This window comes from Fopius arisanus, unplaced genomic scaffold (assembly GCF_000806365.1).
Source record: "Fopius arisanus strain USDA-PBARC FA_bdor unplaced genomic scaffold, ASM80636v1 scaffold00298, whole genome shotgun sequence".
Classification (NCBI taxonomy): Eukaryota; Metazoa; Arthropoda; class Insecta; order Hymenoptera; family Braconidae; genus Fopius; species Fopius arisanus.
Window position 1 is genome coordinate 34,989 of NW_011888037.1, and position 26,054 is coordinate 61,042.

At 41.5% G+C, this 26,054-nt stretch overlaps 1 protein-coding gene across 1 annotated transcript in view; it reads left to right on the top strand.

The window, feature by feature from the left end:
* Nucleotides 1-23,646, top strand: part of LOC105272802 (uncharacterized) — a gene marked incomplete at its 5' end in the record, with an annotated part of 55,029 nt that extends 31,383 nt beyond the window's left edge. The window contains 1 exon segment of the mRNA XM_011315028.1: nt 23,387-23,646. Within this exon segment, the coding sequence (XP_011313330.1) occupies nt 23,387-23,514 (128 nt within the window).
* Between the last annotated feature and the right edge of the window lie 2,408 nt (nt 23,647-26,054).

Genomic DNA, 26,054 nt, shown 5'->3' on the forward strand with positions numbered 1-26,054 from the left:
CTTTTCCCCGGATTATTTTTAGGTAGCAGGTAGCTAATTACCCGGGGATTATCTCGATAGCTTTTCCCCGGATTATTTTTAGGTAGCAGGTAGCTTTCGCGAATTTGACTAAGGTAGCAGGTACCTTTTCGCGAGTTTAACTAAGGTAGCAGGTAACTTTTTTATTAAATTCCCGCGGTTCTCTCTCGCCCTTACGCTAGGTAGTTACCCTACGTGATTACAGGTGACGGATTCGCCTGGAATTTCGTCACAAGTGGTTGCTCATGCTTCCAATTCTCATACTCGCAAGCTAAGATAAAATTAACTTTTAAATTCCCCTCTTTCAGTAACGCATACTTTATACGAGTAAAAATTAGAAATTTCGCATCGTTGAGGAATGATTTTAAATCTCTCTGTATGAAGTTAATGACAACTCCAGTTCTGATTCTACCGTCATATGCTGACAATAGATCTTGCCAATTCACCCTATGACTTCTTACATTCCGCTGTTTGGGAGATTTAATTTTACCACCATTCGTTCGCCTGCATTTGAACTTTTCAATCAGAGAATGTAAGCGCACGATCGTTGTTTGTATCCTCAATTTATGAGCCATAGAATACTTCGAATCAAGGCCCGGGTGGAGGGATTTTTGCCCGACATGTCCTGAGGAAATTCCCTAGAAAAAACACGTTTTACGGGGACATAAATGCCAGCCCCTGTAGACCCTCAAAAAATAAAAGCGTAGGGTCAATAGATAGATAATTATTTTTGCCGGGCCGGTAATTAGCTCTCAGGGGTGGGAAATTGAGCAATGAACGTGTAAATTAGGTTCAAAGAAACCTCCTAGATTTCACCAAGATGAATTCTCCAATGATCGTTTGGAGAAAAATATGGCGGCTCAATCAGTGCGGAATAAAAACACTCCCCACAATTTACACATCCACTTTTCACTCGCGACACCCAATTACCGGCCCGTGATCACAATTATTACATTTTTCGCGATTTTTCCTGGAAAGATTCGATGCACTGAACGCCCGTAATTTTTGTCGGCGAGTACGAAGCGATCAGCTGTCATTTTTAGGGAAATTAAGATTCCGTCTCGGAGAGGCAAAAATGAGTTTCACGGCAGGAGTGATCACGAGCGTACGAAGGAGGGGCACTTTTGGGGGGATAATATCCCAATGGGGGGATACGATTAAATGGTGTTGGGAGGGTGAATTTCTAGATTAGGGGTTAGACAGATGCGTCAAGGTAGAGGGTGGGTGTAAGGGTGAAACTGCGACTGAAAAAGGGGTGCGTGTATAAACATGGTGTTTGTAGGCATGGTTAGAGGTGAAATGAATGGATGAAACTGGGATGAATGGTGAAAAAAATATTTCCACCCGGGTGAGTAAATCGACTCAGGGGATGATTCTGAGTCGATCGTTACCTATAAATTTTGATATTTTTTTTCCACCCTCACTACCCCTCTTGAGATGGCCGACGGGGTAGAAAAAAAATCTTTATAGGGGTGGGTAAATCGACTCAGGGGGTGATTCTGAGTCGATCTGTACCTATAAATTTCAACCTTTTTTTTCCACTCTCACTAACCCTCTTTCAAGATGGCCGACCAGGTAAAAAAAAAACTCTACAGGGGTAAGTAAATCGAGTCAGTGGGTCATTCTGAGTCGATCTGTACCTATAAATTTTGTTTTTTTTTCACTCTCACTAATACATTTCCAAGACGGCCGGCGGAGTAAAAAAAAGAAGTCTTCACAGGGGTGGGTAAATCGACTCAGGGGATGATTCTGAGTCGATCTGTACCAATACATTTTGACCTTCCTTTTCACCCTCACTAATACTTTTTCAAGATGACCGAGGGGGTAAAAAAAGGGTCTACACGTGCATGGAGATTGATTCACGGAATGATTAGACGGAGTTGCGGAGTCCACTTAGTAAATTGGAAAAAAATAATAATAGAAAGGTGAACTGAGTGCATTGGAAAAAAATTAGGGGTGGAGGGTGGAAAGAGTGTGCCAGGGTTCAAAGGAGGGTGATGGTGGGATGCATTCATTCGGCAAAAATGATGGTTGATGGTGGAATGAGTCATGCAGAAAATGAGGGTTGATGGTGGAATGAGTGCTCTGACGAGGCACTTTATTTAGCCCTTCCCCTGCCCCCTAATAATTAAAACTGTCCCGGTTAGTTGTGTATTAGGTTAAGACTAGGTTAAAATAGTTAATTAAGGCCAGGTTAGAAATCCTGTCACCGTTGCCATTCCCGAAAGATTCCTTCCGCTTGCCCCGCGCCCTACCTCATCGCTACACTCACGCCCGGTAGAAACATCATCGCACGAGAGAAGGAGAACCCCCACCCCCCGGGCGCGCCCCTCGTCGCCACACGCGCCCGATGAAGAAATGAAAACCCCCCACGACTACGTCGCAGACCGCGTGACCCCGGAAAGAAAAAGGACATTCCCCAACAATAGGGAAATTAAAACTAATGACAAGGACACTCAATGACGAGTGTTCCCGATTGACCCCGTCTATCACCGATAACCGGGGAAGAACGAGCACGAGTGATGCGACGCCATTACTCGTGATACAGCTGCCCCCATGTAGAGAATAATTTCGAACAGTTCTTTTGGAGATAAATGTGGAGATATTGTTTGGAGGAAATTTTGAGCAGTTGATTCTTTTATTTGAGTTGTTCGGTGGAGAGCGATTGAGGAATATTGTGGACAATTAAGTGTGGAGGAATTTGTGGCGAATTATAAAGAGGCGGACAAGGGCAACCGTTGCTTGGATTGCATTTGGCGTGGAGAAGTTTCCCGTGTCCGGAGGACTTTGTGTTGGAAGGATTCGAATCGCCACCATCCCCGTGAGTATCCTTTCTTACCTTTTCCGCGCCAACAAACGCCAACGAACCCCCTATAATGTCATCCCCCCCCCCCCATGGTGAGCCTCAGAGTTCGCTGATTATTCATGCGATAGGGTAGATTAGTAATGCTGTGGTGATTATCCGAACCATCCCCCTCTTATTACATATTTACATCGTCCCCCTAACTTCACCCCTTTTCGAATTAATTAGCTTCCCCCCCTTTTCACTGTTTTGTTATCATTTGCAACCACCAGTTATTTACCTGTGTGTCGCAAGCTGGCTGGCCTTACCCCCCACCGTTGATTAATGATTAAGAAAACGCCTGGATGATTGTTCATATGACTTGCTAATTTTGATCTTTTGTATGGGACTGGAATATAATTTTTTAATTCATTAATCCTTCCCGAGTAATTATTTAAAACCCGCCTTCTTCTTATAATTTCAGGCCCTCCCATAAAATACAATTTCTGTACCGTTCTATCAAGATCTAAGTGAGGTAGTAATATCGTGGGTTGGCCGGAAATTATGATATTTTAATTTAAGGTCACCGTGCATTGGAAGAAATGCAGAGTTGAGGCTGCGGTGAGTTTGTGAGAATGAAATGGAGGTTGATGTTGGGATCAGTGATGGAAACAACGAGGGTTGATGGTGGGATCAGTGATGGAATCAACGAGGGTTGATGGTGGGATCAGTGATGGAAACAAAGAGGGTTGATGGCGGGATGAGTGGATGGGACAAAATGGGGGCTTGACGGTAGGATGAACACATGGGAAAAACTGAGAGGTTGAAGCTGGACTGAAATTATCAGGGTGGATTGGGGTCTGAGGGTGGAATGAGTGTGGCAGGGTGAAATGGGGGTTGAGAGAAGGATGAGTGCATGGGGTAAAATGAATTGTTGTGTGAAATGGGGATTGATATTGCGATGAATCATGGGAAAAAGGCCCATTTCTGCCCGACACACTCATCCGACCGTTAAGCCCCCATTTGCTCCCATCTACTCATTCCCCAATCAACCCTCATTGTTTCCGTGACTGATCCCACCATCCAAACCCATTTCATCCTGATACACTCATCCAGGTCACAACCTTTCATTTTTTCTCCATACACTCATCCCAGGCTCAACGCTCATTTTCCCCATCATCAACCCTCATTTTCCCCATGACTCATTCCACTCTCAACAATCATTTTTGCCGAATGAATTCATCCCACCATGAACTTCCTTTGCACCCTGGCACACTTTTCCCACTCTCAACCCCTAATTTGTTCCCAATGCACTCAATTCACCCTACTATTTTTATTTTATTCCAATTCACTGATTGGACTCCGCAACTCCGTCTAATCATTCCGTGAGTCAATCTACATGCACCTGTAGACTTTTTTTTTACCCCATCGGCCATCGTGGAAATGTATTACGGCGGGTGGAAAAGAAAGGTCGAAATTTATAGGTAAAGACCCAAAATTCGAAACTAACGAATGACTACTGGAATTATCATTGAAATAAACGAGAAGCACACGGTAACAGTTTTCCTAATCTTAATCTTAATTAGCTTACTTATCTTAATAGAGAAATTCCACAGTACACTTAATAGCGGGCGGGGAGGAGGCTAGAGATGTTTGCCTGGTCACAGTGCAAAGCATGACATTTTTGTACATTGTTTAGATCACCGAATGATGGGCAATACCGCGTAAATATTTGATAATCGTAAGACCTTTGTAACTCTCGATAACTCGTTTTAAACGTGAATCATATGCTGCAGGTTTACGATACTTTTATTAACTGTGTAAGGGTATTTTCCCGGGGTATTTCGCGCAGGAAAAATGGTCCCTCACGACCAATGTCCCTGCCACTAAAAATGTCGGACGCCAGCCAGACCTTGACAGAAGGTCTGACGAAACCGGCCCTCGGGGCCTGTGCGGTTACCCGAGGGGCTTGCGGGCCGCTGGACATGCCACATGCCCAGCTAGCTTCAGTGTGATGAAGTAGAATGGGTGTGGTCCACCCAGAGAAATCCCAGATTCCTTCCAGCTTTTCCCAGGCCGGATGTCGCCATCACGCGCGACTCGGAGCACTCCGAAGGGCGCTTTTCTTCCCTCGGGAGGCCCTCGCGGGCCTGCCGGGGCAGTCCTCTTACCCTTGGATATCCCTATCGCGACCAAGGTCAAACAGAACATCCTGCAGTTAAGTGTTCCATCATAAATACTGTTAATTTCTGCTCATCTTGAATACAATGTAACGAGATTTTCTCTTTACTAGTGGATATTACTAGAGAAAGTCACTGATAGTATGAAGCGATATCTAACGCTGGCTGAAAGAGCCGAGCGAGAGATGAATAGGGCATCGGACGACGGCCAATCGGGCCGCTTCATAGGTGAGTAAGATCAATCATCTAGTGGGAAGAAGCGTGGTAGGGTGAGACCATGTTTCGCAACAGTATGATAACGGTGATGATGGCTGTCACCTATTTCGGAAACCCACCGAGCTGTTTTAGGGAGGCCAGGGCCAACGTACAGGCGTTCCAACTCGGTGGTTCTGAAGGGCGCCGTCGACTTACACAAGGAACCACCGGCTAGGTGAAAGAACTAGCGCCTCCGGGATTCCGTCGAGTTGATTGGTAGCTGTGGGGTAACGGATGACCCACAGTCGCTGAACGGCTTAGGGGAGAAAGCCCTGCGCGATTTCGAGGCAGTCGGAGGTGAGTGCTGGTGTCGAGCGGATGCTTTAGGAGCTCGGCACTAGTTGGCAGCAATAACCCCCTTGGGGTGATGTGTGCGTGTTCCCAATCTTAGATCGGGATAGCGAGAGATGGGGACCTTTACGCGTCCCCTGGCTAGTGAAATGGATTGCTGTGTGGTTGCGGAACGAACGTTTTCGGCCACAGAGACCCATCTTCAGGATAAAAGCCATGGTGTTGGCGTGCATTAAGGGTTGGGAATCGAGTCGATTCCCGTAGGCCCGATCTTAGTGTCTTGCGGGGTGAAAGGGATTCGCAAATAATCTGTGTCTCGTTCGGGGTCGAGTCACCCTAGAGGAGAATGGAAAACGTATGAAGGCTGGCCACATCCCTCCTCGAAAGGCCTGGAGAGTACGTTCCCCCAATAGTTTCGCATTACGTCGCCGCAACTGCGGCTAATGTCGGTAACCGGAATTACTCACACGTTGTTGAACTTCGCCCATTCTACCGTGTCATGCTGGTAGGTGAGGTAGATTGTTGATAACGGCATCATCACAATTCCACATACTTCGAGCAAACAATGGTGTTCTTTGGTTTCACCGGTAAGGCACTTCAATCCATGTTGTAACATTCTAGAATGTCTTTCAAATTATTAGCACAATGTGTAATAAATTCAAAATCAATTGGTATTTATATTACTTATTGTAAAATATTATAAAATGTCTTTCAAATTTTTAACACAATGTGTAAGAAATTCAGAATCAATTGGTATTTGGAAAGCATTGATTACATCAGCCTCAAACGCACCAAACGGAACAAGCGCAAGCGCTATAAAGTGAACAATCAACTATGAACATTTTCACCGTTAACGCGAATTCACCGTCAGTACCAGACAGCCCTTGTTCATCATATTTTTGATCATGTCGATGAACACATTGTCAGAAGTGAAAATGTCAACCAGGGATATCAGCTTCAAAAAAAAAACTATTGAAAGCTTTCAAAAATGAAATTTAAAAATCGATCATCGCCGGGAGTTCAACTGAACTTGCTGCAAGACATTCAAAATTGACAGGTGAGTTCCATGTCTGCTATTTGCTGCCAGCATATAGATGAGAGGCAACGCTTTCAGTGACTGTAGATTAGCGTCATCGATCCTGGACCCATGTATGGTATAGAATTCAGCGAAGTTCACCGGAACAGTAGAAAAAGTTCCGTCGGATAGCCATAACAAACATGGCAAGAAATTACGAGGATTTTTATCTGTGAGAAAAATCTAAAATCTATTTTTACCGCCACTATTATGGAGCAAACACTAATGACGTTTAGTGGTTCGGGTGGAAACATCGGGAATATCCAGTTCCCTCAGATTTGTCAGACCTTCACAATTCACTGGTGTTGGTGATCGTGAATCCGATTTAACTCTCAGTCTGCACGGTGCAATACAAAGCAGGAATATTTGGGAGCGCTGCAGCGACCACGTGAGAAATGTAGGCAATTTCTCATCCAATAATTTTTCTGTTTTGTTCTGATTTACATTCCATTTCCTCTCTTTTCATTTTGTTGAAAATTTTGGTCATTTCTGCCATTGCTGTCTCGGGTGTATGACCATAATCTGTCAATGACACAATGTTTCCGGTGTAACAGGTTTTCCCCGGCGTGTTCCGAAAATCCGATGAATTGGTTACCTTCGCCGGTTCCATACCATCCGTGTTATTACCGGGAGGGTGCAAGCTATTTTTAAGTCGGTAAAACAGCAAACCAGGGGAGAGATTTTGCGCGTTTTTCTCGACTTAAAACTTATTTTTTTGCTCCCGTTAGGAGGCGTTTTACGGCGTTTATCAGATGCCTTTTAGAACACTGAGAAGTTAGGTATGTGGAGGTTAAGTAAATAATTGCATAACCTAATATTATTGCATTGGCCAAATTATTGGTAAACTACTGGACCTCTGAGTATATTACGAATATCTCCTATCCACCGATAATTTATTACTCAATCTATCGTCAATCGTTTGCAACAGTTTGATAGAGAATTTAATGTGAATTATCACTGCGCCCGTGTTCACAAAACCTGCATAGAACGCCTGTATTCCACGCCCCCTAACGGGAGCAAAAAAATAAGTTTTAAGTCGGGAAAAACGCGCAAAATCTCTCCCCAGAGAGCTGCCCAGTTGTTATGGATACAACCAGGACAGACCATGTATGCCGCCTAGTTGTTAAGGGTACAATTTGGAAAGACCGAAAAATCCGGTAGAGGTGGGGGTTAGCACCTCTATGAATAGTTCCGAAAACAGAGACCGACGACAGGACGGAATGGTGGGATTAGCGCATTTTCGCGACAGGACAAACAATGATTCCGATAAGTTCCAATATATTCCAATAGGTTCCGCTCTATGTCAAGAGAAATCGATAAAGAAGGGATTTGCCAGAAGGACCCAATCGGTACGTCAGAGAGCGTGATTCCATCAAATAAATATTATTACTCATTATTAACGATAATCTCAATACAGTTTGATTATAATCGGAAAACCATTCAGCTCACCTGTATGTAGAATTGAAGGTATATCCGTGATACTAGGACAATTAATTTTGCGATACTTATTACTGCTCTACGCAACATCAATCTTTTTATGGTGTTGCAAATGAAACATAAATCCTTTAATGACTAAATTGAATTTACCCTTCTACTTTCGTGTAAATTGGAGTGTGGAGTGGAGTAGCATTTTATACATAGATGATTATTCAGAGTTTAATCATTCACTGATTCCAGTGAATTAGTCACCTTCAAATTTTGAAGACTAACACATGTATATGTGTACATAAGTGTGTTCATGTCTATGAAGAAAATATTTACCTTGTTGAGTGATGTACAATAGAAAAAAATTTAGTGGTTATCTACGTCAGCTTCCAATTCGAAAAAATAAGAGATGTACATATCTGTATCAGTGTGTTTAATACCATGAAGAAAATCTTTACCTTATGTGATATCCATAGATGACAGTTTATGGGTGTTGGAGGAATTGCTTACTAGGGGAAATTTGAAATTTGTCTCGGGGATTATGGGATTCTGCGATTTTGAGGTTAAATCACTCTCGTCAGCGTAATCCTTTAGACCCGTCAGCCAAATCCTTTAGACCCGAGGAAGTTCCTTCGCGAAGACCTTTCGATGAGGGAATACCACTGCACGAAGAAGGTCCTACATGGCAACCGCGGATCACTCACCCGTAAAGATGTCCCAAAAAGAACAGTTAGCACTTCAGCAAGCGATGCACAAGTTGTCATCAAAGGACCGCAATTACATTCGCTTGAAGCGAATGCTATCTTTGATAATAAAAAAACACGCTACTGCATACCAAAATCGGCTAGTGTCTGGAAGTGAAGACGTCTCAGAAGACAATGAACTGAAGTTATATAACGCATTCCAGTCAATCCTGTGCAGAAATGGGATCTACAACCGAGGCTATTACTTGATAAGCAGGCTTCATGTTCTCCGCTTTAGAGCAACCGATTGCGAACGAAACAGTCAGAGTTCGAAACAACTCGTTGACTTGCATAATTTTTACCATTATAAAGTTCTGGGATCTGATCTGATCATTGTTAAGAATCGGAGCGGCAAGCCGTTTCTCATCATAAAAATGAATTCAAATCGGTCGGTCGAAGAGTTACGCAGGGATTTTAAGGAAGGAAGATAAAAATCATCATGTATAAAAGGAACATAAAGTTTTCACTCACAGCTTGGATTCCGGAGATTATCAGAGATGGACATAATTCCCTCGTGGTCGAACAGTCGATCGATGTCGTACCATCACTATCCCCTTCTCCTATCGATGGCGTCGTAATACTCACTATACGTTGGTGTCCCAATACTGGATCAATGGGCTATCACAATTACCGAAGCCATTGCCACTAATTTTGAGGAATGCGGTAACTACAACAAAAGAGACTACGTCGCAGGTACTCAAGCGGCAGCCATTATGACCTGAGAGACGTTAAGAAGTGACCTGCAAGAGGTCAACACCTGGAAACGGCGAATCATCTAAAAGAAGCCACACATTTGCTACAGACATTAAACATTCCTCCAAAGGTAACGGCAGATGGGGGATGCTACAAAGGATTGAAAATGTCGGAAACCTAGAAATGAACCCTCTCAACCACGAGTTCACCGATATCTCCAAATGGAAAACCAGGCCAATAGGGGTACATCTGCCCTGAGTGCCTCCCCCCTTTCTACATGGTAGACGGGACGTTTTTATAGCGTTACACATTTTTGTAACGTCGAAGAGGTCGTAGCATAGCATTTGGAAGTAGAACAGGATAATTCACGATATAATTTTTACATGAAGAATTACTACAAAAATGGATAGTTCAGACCGTGATTTGAACCCGGCACCTTGCGATTATGCATCGGGTGCTGTCCCTACTGAGCTATCCAGCTCCTAGTCATTTCTTCATTTCACTTTCCTTGTATATATCCCATTGGTTCCTGGAGGTCACCTGCACCGGATATCCAACGAAAGTTATGAAATGGCTTCCTGGGGTAGATGGGGACATCTCCTGCACAATTTCTGCCTTCAAACGGTCCATTCCATTCGACAAGCGAGTTTTCTGATGAACAATAGTTATCCATCGTTCAAGAAGATCCACAATTGGTTATGAACGTCAGAAAAATGCGTAAACATGCCACTTTTGACATTAGAAGAGCATTAATTAGAGAGGGGCCAATGAGCATCCCTTCCGTCTTTTTCTCAAAAACTTTTCCTACACCTGGGGAAATGGGGCGCGATAACAGGGTACCGGTCCGGAAACGTAACTTCTGTATACATTCATAATACATTGTTAAACGTATGAAGATGCCTCCCACTACACGACAACAAAATGTTGGATGACGAAATATCAAAACGCCAACAGTCGTAGGGGAATCACGACTGAACAGTATGTAAAGGGTGGTTTTTCGCCAAATCAGGCGGTCTCGATTAAATCTTCGGCTCGAAATCTTCAAGTGGCACCCTGCTCGTCATCCAGTTGACTCTTCAAGAATGGCCTAAAAGGAAGCAACTCTGCAAGACCATCCTCTGACGTCACGACTGGTCCTAGTCTGACCGTACAGCTCGACCCCCCTTGCGACGCCAGACCGAGTATGTAACTTTAATTTAAGCCGTCGAGTCCGAAATAAAATTTCCACATTTGGTTTCTAACGAAGGGTTCCGCATATTATTATCCTATACGGAAAACACGAATCAACTCAATTCATATCTTTCGAATTACTTTATGACCGCAGCGCCCGCACGCCTTCGGCTTTTTCCTATGATAAATTAATAACTTCTCATAGCTATGTTGAGAATCTCATCACTAGATGACAGGATACGAGATATTTAGCTCCCGAACATTTGGCAAAACCTAAAAAAATAAAAAAAAAGATGTTCAGGGTTTTGTTGATGATTTCGGTTTTTGAATACCGAAGGAATTCATGGAACTACGTGGACGGCTTCGCAGAAGTACATGCTATATTAGACCCCCCGAGCGAGTGGTACAAAAATTTTCCCACTTTGCGTAAAAATATGAACGGTGAATTACCATCTCAATGAAGAAAATCTTGGACTACCCTGGGATCGGCGAGAAACAATTCGACGTTGGTTACAAGGATCAATCTGAGAAGTCCCACTTGATGTCGACTTCGTTTACGCCCATCACGCTTAAGTCAGTAGACTGCTTCACGATACCCGTAGAATCCTCGATGAGGACTTGCCATACTTAGAATCTTGAAGAAGGAAACAGTGCAGTAGATCCTCACTAATGCCCCTTGCAAAGTGGTAGGAGACATTCCTTCGTTACAGTGGGTACCAGAACGTGAGAAAAAATGCCCTATTCACGGACAACTTGCTTCATCTACCTGCGCCTACAATATTATCGCCCGAGTTCTAAGTTCATTAACTATTGAATTTCCCGAATTATAAGGCAAATGCAATACCGAGGGGAGACTCGGGGAGAAGGCCCTGCGTGATCATAAGGCAGTCGCAGTTGAGTGCTGGTAACGAGCAGATGTTTTAGGAGCTCGGTACTAGTTGGTGACAGCAATCTCCGTTGGGGGTTATGAAGGGGACGTGTTCCCGATTTTATATGGGATAGTAAGGGATGAGGACACTTATGCGTCTCCGATTGGTCAAATTGATTACTTTGTGGCTGCGGAACGAACGTTTCCGGCCACAGAGACTCATCTCCCGGGTGAAACTCTTGGTGTGGGGTGAATTACGGGTTGGGAATCGAGTCGATTCCCGTAGGCCCGATCACACGTGCCTTCATGAGAAGTAGCTCGTGTTTTCTTTCGTAATGAGATAGCTATTGCTAAACAGCTTCGTGTAGGGGTGGACATTAGGTGGGTGAACAAGGGCTCCAGAGGCCAATGTCGCATGTGCCTTGGAATGTTTAGCGTCCTGCGGGGTGAAAAGGATTCGCAGGTTATCTGTGTCTTGTTCAGGGTCGAATAACCCTGGAGAAAAGTGGAAGCCGTGTGAGGGATGGCAGCATCTCTCTGTGAGAGATGTGGGAGTACGTTTCCCCAATAGTTCCCGCATAACGACGCCGTAACTTTGGCTGAAGTCGGTAACCAGTGTTACTCGGACGTTGGTGAACCTCGCCCGCTCTATCGTATCATGCAGATGCTGCCTCGACATTGTGCAACCCACCACCAAGTGTCCACGGAGTCGGCATATTTCCTTCGCGACTGGCTTTCGTCTGGTTTTCTAGAAAACCCTGGCTGGCACCCAATCATGGGCGATAGAGACGACAGCCAGAATCAATTGAGGATTATCCCGGTGTGTTGACCTGGAAAAAATCCTCTTACAAAATTGCGCCCGACAGGTGACCACAAAGATTAATAAAAACTAGGCCTGAAATAGGCGCAAAGACGCGGATAATCTGCGAATAATCTGCGGATAACTGCAGAAAATTTCTGAAGAAATGCGCCTCAAGTGAAGAGGATGTAACATTGGGAAGAGTTTCTCTACTCCTGTAAGGGGGTTTCTCCTCATCATCCTGGGGAGGCTCGCCTGGAGGAGGTGGGGATGTTTTCTCCAAACGACGAATAGGACAGAAACTCACTGCATAACTGGGAGTAGAATGGCTACCCTCAGGTAGCACGAATGGAAAATTTATTATTTACATATAATAATTGGAGTGTCAAGTGAAGTGTTACGGGGGGGAACCACCTCAGACCTTATCTCCCCGTCCAGTAGTTCCGGTAGTCCTGGGAGATAACCAAGAGGAGCATTCTTTCCCGCCACGAACGTATCGCCGATCGGACCTGAGTTGCCTTAGTGGAACATTTTTGGTGTCGCTGTGCCCAGAAAAATGTCGAGAAACGCTACCCTTGAGCAGTTAGTGCAGAAGGCAGTGCAAACTGCCGAGCCGGCCCAGAATGGTATGTTTGATCCGGAAGAGTTATTTAATACCCGTGATATGGCTTTACCCGTCACGGGGGAAATCATTGTTGAGTCGGAGTCACCCCAGAGTGACGAAGACTTAATAATTCCAGAATAAATTCAAGCTCGGAGCGTATAGGATCTGGAGTTCCACTCAATGCATGAGTTGCTGAGAGCTGCCGACGACGAGCCAATAAACGTGGCCGTGACGGAGGATGTGCCCACCCGCGTGCTCACCCCCACATCGGAAGCTGACGATGCCTTGTTAAAGTCGCTCGTGCAGGCGCTAACGCGTAATCCCGTAATCCGTAATTGCTTAGCAAAGTGGCGGAGCAGTTTTCGTCCCTCTTCCTTCAGACAGTTGTCAAGGTCAAGGAAAGTCAAGGAAAAGGTGCCAAAAGAGCCGAAGGGGGAGAAAAGCCTAAGGACTGAAAAGAAGCACGGCTCCATCGCCGATTGATGCAACATGGAAGCGAACAGTGAGAGTGTCTCCAGGAGATGAGAACTCACTGCAAAACCTCACTCCAGGGAGGAGTCGGGGAGGAAAAGGAGCTGTCCTGGGATTGCGCCTGCAAGACTATGCTGGAATTGTCGTAAACCAGGACGGTAAGGAGTGCCAGGAACCGCCAACCACTTACTGTAAGGTGTGAGGAAGGCCTGGAACAGAGAAGAGAGAGGGTCAGGTCTGCCAGAAGTAGAAGAAGGCCTCTGGTTTCCAGAGTTTGGGAGGAATGTCCCTAGGGACATCCTCAAGGTAATCGATCTGGCGAAAAAGCGCCAGCAGAGAAAAAGGGTAGAGGAGAAGCCGCCCTTGGAGATGCCCAAGAAGACACCGAGGACTCCGAAGACCTGTAGGAGGGCAGAGGCGCCCAGGGCGAGGAGAAAAGAGCTGAGCTTACGCCGAAAGGCTTAACGCCTCACCCTGGAGCCAGGGGAGAAAATCGAGAAGAATCCATCAACAGAGAGGGAGGAGAAACCAGTCTGAGAAGACTGGTGTGGTGGATCCATACGAGGCCATTTTTTTTAAAATTTTTTATTTACTATTTATTTCCAGTGATGTTTTTTTTAGGGCAGAGAGAAAGAAGTAGTTTAAGAAGCCCATACAAATTGTCTCCATCCCTTGGAAAGAGGGAAATGTGGAGATTACGGACACTTAATTTACTTTTAATTTCAGTGTTTAAAATCCTGTTTATTTACCTCTTAACGGCAGCGGTAGCCATGCGGGTAGTGTGTGACTTCGGCGATCATCTAGGCTAAGCAACGCTCAGTTGGGTTAGCACTTGGGTGCCCACTTAGTCACACCTCTCGGCGTGCAGACAGCCAGCGGTAGGCACAAGTGAAGAGAGCTGCTGTCTTGACTGCGTTAGTGTGACTAATGAATACAGCGGAATCCCTGCATTACCGGCCGGCTGCACTACTGAGGTTTTACATGGTTTCCCTCAGTACAAGCCAAATGGGTGCAGTAAGGAAAGTCGGCCAATGACACCGCAAAAATAATGAGAGGATAGTCGGAGCAGCTAAAGGCTAAGACGAAAGGCTGCCTATCAAACCATGAAAACTATGGTAATAGGAAACGGAGAAATCTAATAATAAAATAAAAACATTTATTTACTTCTCTTGATTTTTAGTTTATTACAATTTTGAATCAAATACAGTTTCTCCTTAGACACGACAGTTCAGATATTTTAGAAATAATTTCACGGAAAACCTAGCGACTTTCTGGGGTGTCCTTCCACCTATGAAGATGCGCTCTTTTTTCTTTTATATGTTTTTAGTTTTGATTTACTCACGCAATACTAACACGTCTGTAAGCGTTAGGCTTAAGTGTTTGTTGTGAGTTCTTCGCTTTTCCTGGCGTTGCTCGCTTTCAGTGTCAAATTCGGCCATATATGACACTATCCTAGTTACTAGTCCTTTCGGCAAACGTTCATCCACTTGAGTAACGTTTTGAAAAAATAATTTCGTGGTTGAATGAGTTCTGAGAGATAAATTTTTGAAATTACTAACACCACAAAGTCTTGAACATCTTATATTTAAGAGGCACCGTTTTCTCAAATGAAGGAAAGTCTTTCCCTGCACCTTTTAATAGCATTCAACGTCTAATTTGTTTTGACGATTTATCCCACACAGGCCCCGATTATTTTATATTGGTAGGTTGAATGGGAAAGGTCTTAACGCGCAGATTGGATTCCGGTATCACTTCACCAAGGTTATTAGAACTCCACAGGTGGACTCAGACTGACTTTTCTGTCAGGTTTTAGAGTTGTTCGCTTTTTCGGTGAACAACTCTAAAGCGCGAATTTTCGGTGGCGTATTTTAATTGGTAGATCGGTGTTGGCTGATTTAGCATTGTTAAACCTTCCGGGTGGGGTAATTCACAATGCTTGACATTTTGGCGCTGGCAGTGGTCCACTTGTTACGCCGGCTGCATTCCATCGTGCTGCACACTCCGTAGATTCCTAACCTCGATTCTTTCTTAGCCTCGTTGTGACCGCGTGCCCATTCTTTTCTTTCGTAAAAACACTTCTCCAAAATATTTCGGACATCACAGGGAGTAAATTTTACCAGCAAAACGGTATAAAAGAAGCCATAACGGGGAAAATTTAGTCTTTTCTTGTCGAGAGACGCATGGTTGCACCTGAACCGAATTCGAGCAGTAAGTGACAGGAAATTGGCACCAAAAATAGATCTACTGCACGGTGAGAAATTCCCTAAAGATCGAGGAACGGGACTAGTACACTCCGAGGAAACCAACCCGACAAGAAATCTCCTGGACGACGCAGGAGATTCGAATACGACCCAGGCAAGGATACTCATATCAGTAACTTTTGATTGAAGTTATTCCATTATTCTTGTAACCGTCAATTTGATGCACAGAAAAATAATTATTTGACTCATCGATCACTCAAGAAATCCAAAATTCAGTGGTGAATTATTTGATATTCATGGATACCGAGCCGAGCCAAATATTTTTTTTAATTTGTTCATTTTTTGGTTATAAGTCCTTCTTTGAACGCAAGTTAAAATTCGAGTAAGGCCTCTGGGAGACTCCTCTTATTCGCGAGTGTCCGGAAGGAAAATTTAGTTCTGCTTCCGACACTTATAATATTTTTGATGTCATGAAATATGTCCTGCTACAATGTCCTGCTACACTCCACGACATCGAGACTCCTCGGGAAGAGGAGAGACAATATTTTCAGGAGACCTGGAGAAGCCTAGATAACCCCGATGACGAGAATCACAAGGAAAATCCGGCGACAGCATCCCTCTCCGAACCTATACTAATTGAATGGACAAAAAATGTCTGCAACCTAGAGATCCAACGTCTCGAGTTGCTAGAGATATTTGGCTCAATACACCTTGGTCTGAGGAGCGACCTGGAGATAAGATCTCTCCACTGTTCGACCAGCAGATGAGCAGGGAGTTTTGAAGAGGCATATTCGATCTAGAGATTACCCCGAGACTGTCAATTTAACGAATTTTCTACGTTCCTATTTCAATGCTATCGGCATTTTGAAAATGGTTTGAATTTCCGAAAAATTATGTGAAATTTAAATAGAATTATTTTTTTGATTTATTTAGAACGTATAGGTGAAATTATTGATAAATTTAGAGTCACGTGATTAATGTCATGAATTACGATAATTATGGGTTGTGAAAATCATAGGAATTATGATGAGAAAACGGAAATTAGACGAGGCCATTTTTGCCGAATTCGGGAAAATTCGTTCCTCCTTTTTGAGACTCAAGCATTGTGAAACATACCGACTCAAGCTTGCGTAAGTAAAACTTTTTCACTGACCGGCGCCCAGGCAAATTTGGAGTTATTAATAACTTCTTTTTGAATAAGAATAAATTTAAGTTTATCTTAATGTATGAAGTCGTGGCTTGAGTCGCAACTTATTGAACTTCCTAGTAAGAAATTTTTACATTTCTTACACGATAACGTAGTCAAATGAAATCATTATGCACATTGATTTTCATAAATTGAAATTATTTTTCTTTGGTTTTATTTTTTTCAAAAACTAGCGTTTCTCCCAAAAATAAACAAAGGTCTTATTTTCAATCAATGTTTAACATATTATTTCTTCATTTGTGGATTTTACCGATGCTTTCCTTAGGGACATCCCAAAAGGCATTTGCTTTGCACAGGACGCTCTTCTAAAAATTTGTTGCAGTGAGGCGATTAAATTTCGTTACATCAAACATTGTGGCAAAACTGAACATTCGTTGTACTGACGCTTATATGACGCCTAATATTCTTGAATGTAGGATAAGCAATCAGAATAGCCAGTGAAGAGTTAAGATCCTGGCAATATCTCGTGAATTCGGTTTCACCTGCTCCTTTTTCCAAATTTTGTTGGGCTGTTATGATAGCCGCCTGTCTCGAACCAAAATTAAAATCGTCGTTGGGGGAGCAGCAATTGCTTCGTTAACAGCCACCATGACGTTCGCTTCAGTCGTTTCATGTCAACAATGCAGCCATTTTATCTTAAATTTTGGATGTGTTGCAGTGGCTGCAGCTACTACTTTCTCTTGATCAACGACGGTCAAGTAGTTATCAAAGGGCGCACGCCTTGTGCGCCCTATATATAGCAATGAGGCATAAGCAATTCGATTCACAGAGGAATTGTTTAATATTAATATGAATTATACCAAGTTTGAAATCAAAACCTCTCTCTCTAATATCATTCCAAAATGGATCAGTTTCTTTCTAAGCTTGCCAAAGCTTGGAATATCAAATAATAAAAAAAACTATATGATACTGGAAAATTATCATTTAAATTATTTTATACATTTTATTATATTCCAATAAAAGTCTAAGTTCAAATCTATTCTGGGCGAAATACATCGATAGCGAGGAAATTACACTGCTTCTTTTAATGGAGGAAATCGAAATAACGATTATTGCTTACATTTCCATTTATAAACTGGACGAGGTGAAAAAGGCATTTTTGACTTCTTAGCTCATAAAAGCTCGATATAATACGCGAAATAAAAAAATGGAAAATGAATGATTAGACACAATAATTAAAACATGGGAAAATTTGATGGAAAGCCTACAAAATTTGAATAGAAAGTCTACCAAATTCTACAGGAATTCTAGAGTTTTTCTGTAGGAATTCTGTTGGAATATTTAAAAAAGACAGGGTGATAGATTCCAAATTTCTCTTAGAAATGAACTGTTGCTATTTTTCCCATTAAAATTGCTGGCGACAACTTTTTATCATTTTCTCTACTGGATTTCATTTTGTTTGCTATTAGCCAATGTGAGTGGCAAAAACTTGGAAAGTCTATGCTCAATGATTTTAATGGAAAAAATCTTATCCAAAAAATTGAAAGATAAACTCAAAATATATCGATTTTGCTTTTTCACATGACTAATGAAATTTGCGCTATAAACAACTAGAATATTGACTAGAATTCCAATCTAATTCCAAGAGAAATCTTATAAAATTCCAATAGAATGTCTACAGAATTTTTTAGCGAATTCGTTAGGGTTTTCATGAATTCGTTCATACGTGTGAAAATGAGCGGACAATTTCAGAGTATCAGGACAATGCTCGAGACACCGGAAAAATGATTTTTTTACGTTTTCCGTCGAAATAGCCACAAGGATGTTCATATATTATAGAAGTGGCGCCATCCGACGGATGAGACACCCTAGGAATAAGAAAGAACATCGATCACTCTGGAGTGATCGATGCTACCCACTAGGGTAACGACTAGTGATCTTTTTCTTCATCAGAGGGTGTCACCTGACTGGTCACCAGTGGAAAGGTGAAAAGTTTAAATGACAATGATGCCGAGGTCATCAAAGGTATTTAAAGAGCGCACCGATATGCAAATATCGGTCAAGTGTCACTGGGGGGAACCACCTGTGGCAATCTATCTAAATGAGATCAGCCCTTATCCCCCCACTCAGAACTTCCGGCAATCCTGTGAGATAACCACGAGGAGCATTCCTTTTCGTTTCAACCGTTAACCCGTGCGGACGAAAATTTTCGTGCTCCCTCGTGGAAAAGTCTGGTGTCGTGTTGCCCAAAACAAAATGTCGAAGGACGCAACGATACTGCCGAGATCGTCGAAACAGGTATGTTTGTCTCGGAAGAGACATCCATTATCCGTGACAAGGTCTCACCTGTAACGGGAGAAGCGGGAATCGAGTCGGAGTCACTCCAGAGAGACGACGACTAGATTATACCCAAATTGTTGGAGTTACACATTCCAGATCGGAGCTTATCGGATCTGGAGTTCGACTCATTGCACGCGATGCTGCAAGGCAGAGAAGATGAGCCGATGGATGTGTCAATGACGGAGGACGTGACCACCATCCCGCTCATCTTCACACCACCGGAACGAGTCACTCCATCGGAGAGGAATGAATCTCCCCTGGCAAACGACCCTGAAGAAAAAAAGGGAAAAGGAACCAAAGGGGAATAAAACCCCCCACACAAGCACTGAAAAGTCCTTGGGAGAAGAGGTCCAACTATGCCGTTAGCTACTGCAGCATGGGAGCGAAGGACCACCCAGCTCGTCGCAGTCCCCAATCCCGAAGAGGAAAACACCTGTAGACAGTGAGAGTGTCCTCAGGAAGTCAGAACTCGCTGGAGAGCCTCAGCTCGAGGACGAACCAGCCTGAAAGAGGAGCCGCACCTGGATTGCGCCAGCCCGACTATGCTGGAACTGTCGCAAGCCAGGGCATACTGGAAAGGACTGGCTGGAACCACCCACCACCTATTCCGCAGGAGGGCGGAAGGCCTGGAAAAGAAAGGAAAGACTGCCTGATCTGCTAAAAACCGAAGAAGGCAAGAAGCCCCTGCATCCCAGAGTTTGGGAGGAATGTCCTTAGGGACATCGTGAAAGCAATGAACCAGGAAAAAAAATTTCGGCAGAGGGAAAGGGTGGAGGAGAGGCCACCCCCAGAGCCAAAAGACGAGACGCCCAGGACCTGGAAGACTTCCAGGAGGTCGGAGGAGGCGAGGACGAGAAGAATGAAGCTGAGGAAGCTGCGCCGAAAGGTATAGCGACTCACCCTAAATCCAGTATTCAGCCTTGTCAATACTCAAAATAATTTTAAAAATGTGGAAAATTTTGAGTAGAAATTTTCATTTTTAATTTCAAATTCAAGTTGTGAAAATATTATTATTTATACATTTCAGCTGCAGAAACTATAATTATACAGAGGAAGCAATAAATATTAATGTTTACATATTCTAATTTTGTTATTTTTTTGCTAAAAATGAACTATTTGTTGGTGTTTTTGTTTAATTACATAGTTAATTACTTCTCTAATTTTTTCCCACTTTATTATCTTTAATGTTAAAGCCAATTGTTATTCTTGACTGGGGGGACTTCGCCCCCCCAACCCCCTACCGGGGCTCTGCCCCTGGACCTTGCAAGGCGCGCTGCCCCTGGACCCCGCTTTTTTATGCCTTCAAATCTACATGCTTATTAGCACAAAAAAAAAGAGATGTGAGGGGGGAACTTGGCTAGTTTCTGGCTTTATCTTCACACTGTTTTGGCATTACCCAGAATGCACGACGTGGAGGTAAAGTCTGTTTGTTTGAACAAGCCCTCCAAATGAGGTAAATATAGAAAAATGAACAAGCTTTGGATGCAATTGAGAATGAGAGGATGTGTTAGACAGTTTAACACTTTTAATTCACTTGAAAATCACAAATAAACTCTAATTTGCTTCGCTGCCTGATTAACACGCTTTGAAAAACAAAGGAGAATGAGGAAAAACAATGGCGGCAAGATTTCATTCGAATTTATATAATTCGTGAAAAATCCGCTAGATGGTGTAAAGGTTAAAAAAAAGGCTAGAAATTTTCATATAATATGATATTATAGATTTAGATTCATTCAGTAATATATAAAATATAAACCATATTTTTCAAAAAATAAAAGGGGTCTATTTTGCCTCTTTTTCCCTCTATATCTCGAAATACACTGTAGAGGGAATTTTTTAATTATTTTTCTCGAACTCGCGAGACAAAATAGTTCGGAAAACAAGCGTTAAATCGCGGCGCCAAAGTAATCGGAATTGTGCCGATTGGAGAAATGGAAGCGTTGTTCTGCAGGTTAATGTCAGGATCAGATACAGTACTTTCTAGAATTGCAACATGATGGACTGATCATTCCAACGAGGTGTAGGAAACAGTAATTAATGTATTTCAAAAGACATCGTTGATGGTCCAATGTATAAAAATGCATCCACAAATTCCATGATTTCCATTTCATTTCAGCCATACCGCGATTATGAATAGAATGTTGAAGAGGTTTGTAAGGATCCTACTCCATTGAAACTCGTGTTGTCTCAGATATATTTATTAGAAAAAGAAATATAATACAAAACGTCAATTTCCACCAGAAATTTGCGATTCTCTTGGTCGATGTTTGGTGAGGAACAGCTATCAGTTTCAGAACGAGTGGAGATAAGACCTTGTCTCCATACCGGACTTCAATAACCCGAAGTTACCGTATGCCTAATTGATGCCGATAGAAGTACATTTAGCGAGGATTTCCGAAGTCATTAAGATACTCTAATTCATGCTGTGAAGGGGGACGAAAAAAATTAGGACGAAAGTAGATAGTTCCTGGAGGATGTCTCTGGATATAATATAATTGGTGATTTCCTAGCAGATGAGATGCATTTAGCAACATTCCTGGGGTCTACTTGAATTTTTTTTGGAAATATGACCTGATGAAAATTAATGATGATTAATGATTTATGATGTCCAAAAATCAGTGCCATTAATTTTCATTATTAGTTCGCAACTGGTCCGCATTACATGCAATAAATCGCCCATCTTCCTTACTCAACATTAAATTCAAAAGTGTAAGCTCATCATTAAATACCTTCGTCATTGTAAGAGGGTGTTTCGCATAGTGGGCCATACACCTCACATACACAATTGCATGCTGTCAAAATTGTTTAACCAGCACATCCGTTCCTCCCAAAACTTAGAAGTAGGGAAAATTGCCCCATATCACTTTACCAATGGAAGACCGTCACAGAAATAATTGTATCGCGAACAACTACCGAAAATTATTTTTTCAAGTTATTCCTGAACCACCTACAGTGTTGATAATACCTTGATGGAGTAATATGGCAAAATGGATCTACACATTCGATCCTTCCCATACAATTTTTCGAAGAAGGGAAAATCTTCCTAACGTTGAAAGTGTAATTCTCTTTTGCATACAAGAGGTAGTTAGCTTCATCAAAGTGAGGACACTCGCATACTTAGGCACTTATTCAAGCGCGATTAGATTTCCAAATCGAAATTATGAATGATCTCGAGCAGGTGAACGTGTCTTAAGGCTGTTGTCGCGAGAGAGTCAGGCTTAAAATTTACTACGCTGCGGGTTGATCGTCCGCTAAGCGGAGAATACGAGTTAGAATATGAACTTTTGCGGGAGTACAGTTCCACTCGACTCACGCACACAAGAATCTTCCATGCATGGATACATGTACACACAGCTAACGCTAAATGCCGATCGTGGCAACCGCGCGCAGCGTGTCTCTGTTTTCATGTCTCTCTCTTTCTCACTCAATGTATTTATTTTATTTATGAATCGTCCCTTTGATTCGTCATTGACTATTCCAAATAGATTCGCGCCACTCGAGTAAAAAGCGTTGTTGTCGCGTCGCGCGCAACAAACCCATGCGCTCCGCCCACTGGGAGAAATAATGCTAGTTTGAAAATTTATTGCTCCACTACGAAACTGACGATCACTTTCTTTTTTTTTCAGTATATTGCTGGTCACTATTTCTACCTTCTGTGTTAATTTCATAAAAAAATGTGGAGTGGTTTTTTTTGTTTTAAATAAAAACGGTGAAATGCATTTGAACCCATGTTAATTCAAAAAATCATGTCTCAGCTCAGAAACTGACGATTATTTTTTTGTTGTGCTCCTTTTGGAGGGAATTTTAAGAGCTCTCTACAGCAAAAATTTTAAAAAAATCTGTCGAAAAACGGGTTTACACGACAACAACCTTAATAAACGAGTAATTATGGTTAGCGCTGAACTCTGTTCCATTAGCACTATTAACGAAAGACATTAAGAAACCCGAAGGACATTTATAACTTATTTAAGATATGCTTATCTTAATTCAAGTCCAACGGAACACAATAAGAAAAATGCAAAAAAATTATGACCCGATAGAAAAGTTCGATTTTTTTATATATCCGGATGGTCTCACATTTAATATATTCTTATAACAAATGAAACAATATCCATCAATTGAATTCCCATCCTTACGGTGTGATGGAATTCATTGGAACAATGCGTAGGAATAAAAATAAGAGATAACAAATTTTATCGAATTTATATCATGTAATAATAATGATATTTTCCTCGCATAAATGTAAAACAACTCCTTCAGAGAGAAAACCGAAATATCTCTCAGTGAGATCAAAAATTATATCTGTATTTTTCTCTAATTCCAGGGGCTAATTCAGCTAGTGCACCCATTTCGAGACCTCCACCTGTATGCACCTGTATCCATCCTTATCCGTGGAAAAAGGGATGGCCCATTGCAGTATACATGATCCTGCTCAGTTATTTCTGCAGATAGCTCACGTGTTAATTCAAAAGTGATCAACATCGTCCATGTAAAACCTAGTAGTCTAGGGCTTCCAGTTACAAATATATGAGGGGAATGATATGTATGGATTAGATAGAGAATGATTTTCATTAAATAATTAAGTAAAAGTGATCATATACACGACAAAAATTCTCATTGAAAGTTTCAGTGAGAACGCGACAGCGCAAAACAAACATTACCATAGGAACCAAAGTGATAAAGCAGTTTACTTTGAAGCATGTTGTCTTTTGATGTAAATTGTTAACAAAATATTAATAAAATCAACAAACATGATGGTAACTTATTATTACCTACTGTAAAGTAGACATTCAACAATAAAAAGAGCATATTCTGTTCATTAAATCGATGTTCCAGCCCGCGAGACAGATGTGGGCATCTAAGAACTGATAGTCGTATACACATTACGATCGTAATACAAAAGAACGCTGCATATCTGATGTCGGAGAAGACCTTTCGTTCTATGGGAATGCATATTTATTTGATCCAGAAAATGAATTAGCTGCAATTGTGATTTGGATCGAAAAAAAAATCCAGATGATGCCAAGTGTTGTTTGACCTGTCACGATTGTTCCCGTTGGTAATGCATACATCTTGTGTTACGGCATCTTTTGACGAAGGTGAAGGAATAAATGTCGCGTTTTATCTTATTGTTACCTATTTTAAGCCTGCCATTCGCAAATAGCTTAAGATAGGTATAAGTACCTGAGAGGGTGGAAATAAACGACAATTTTTTCATGTGTAATTATCCATTTCACTGTTCTTGGTTCATAATGATCCTTAAATCATGGGAATCAATAGTAAAATTCGAAATTTACGATTGATAATAATATTAATGATCTCCACCTTTAATCTTATCTTCAACTTTTTCTTTTTGAACTTGGTTTTTTCCTTCTTATTAGTGAATGAATTCTATTTTAATTATTAATGTGAAGTCGCCCGTTATGAATGCAATATTTTTGATAAAGGGAAAAATGCTATAAAATAATTGAGAATTAACGGCTGCAACGGAGAGAAAATCGGTTCTACCGATAAAACGTTTAAAGATTTTTATACTCCTTGAGATATGAGAGAATATAACGATAATTGGCAATGGTCCTTGTGTTTGAAATTAAATAAGTGTGATGGATTATTCGGGTTTATAATGAGAAGCATGACCAACTCAAGAACAATGGTTGTTAAGATTTCTTTTTCTTTTTAGATCCTGAGCTTATACATGGTCATCGAAAAATAATTGAAACCATTATTGTTTTTCCATTGGAATTTTGAACTAATCGTAAAATGTGGGTAATTTTTCCTGAGAATATTATTTTTCAATTGAAATTCTTCTTGTTGAGCTCGACCATGTTGTAATCCAATACAAAAATTATGATTGTAGTTCTTCATTATATTTATAAAAAAAAAAGATTCGAGTGAATAGAGTACGGAACGATGAGTGGTAAGTCCTCGATGATGTTGGGACTGATCTTCGGTGATTAATTTTCGATAGGAAATGGTTTCCTTTTTCTTCCTCCTTTTATGTTGGAATAAGTTGTTCGAAATTATCGTCTCTAATCCACTTTTATCGGAGTTTTGTTATGAAAACAACTCCGAATTAGTTACAAGGAATAATGGATTCAAATGAATCAAGCATCAGATACAAATTGCAGACCAATGAGAAAAATTATTCCCAAACGATTAGATTCAATTACCCCAAGCCTTTAATAAAAGTAAATTAATTCAGACTAACTCGCACTGGATTCAAATAATTCACAAATAATTACATTCAATGTCCTGAATAATGGAACTTCCAAATCGAACTCTTAAGTAATCATTTTGATCTGAATAATTCTCAAATGGTTGGAATATTCGAAAAAGATTCATTTTAATTTTTTGAACTAGTCAATTGAATGGATATATCCATAATACTTCACAACATGGTGAATCCCATGTCTAGAATGATTTAGTTAAAAATACGAATAAGAATACATTGAATTGATTAAAATATGTTGGCAATTTATTATTAAATTTACTAGTCAATAGCTACTTGGCAGGATCAATAACGATTACAACACCATTCAGTGTAAAATATTTGACAGTGGAACTCACATAAATATTTCACGATAATATAACAGTTTTCGAAATGATTGCGATGAACTATAATGTCAAGTGTATTACTCAAGAAGTGAAAAATGAATGCATACTGATATTTCAGAATGCCAGTTTATTTGAGGTTAGAATTAATTAGTCACACTAAAATCGAATCGTTTATACTTGGTCAATGCAAATTTAGCATGACTGAAATTCTCAGAAGAAAACAAACTAAACTATTGTTCAAGCTATAATACAGTTGGCTTTTTCAGGGGTTTCGGTTATCTTGTTGCGGACACCGCTGTTTACTACGGTTAAAATTTCTATTTAATAAATATAAAAAAACTGGTACAACACAAGGTTATAAATAATGCAAGGGACTCGGAAAAACCCTGCACAATGGTGAGGAGTGTTGGAAAACCCAGTCAAAACATCGATTATGT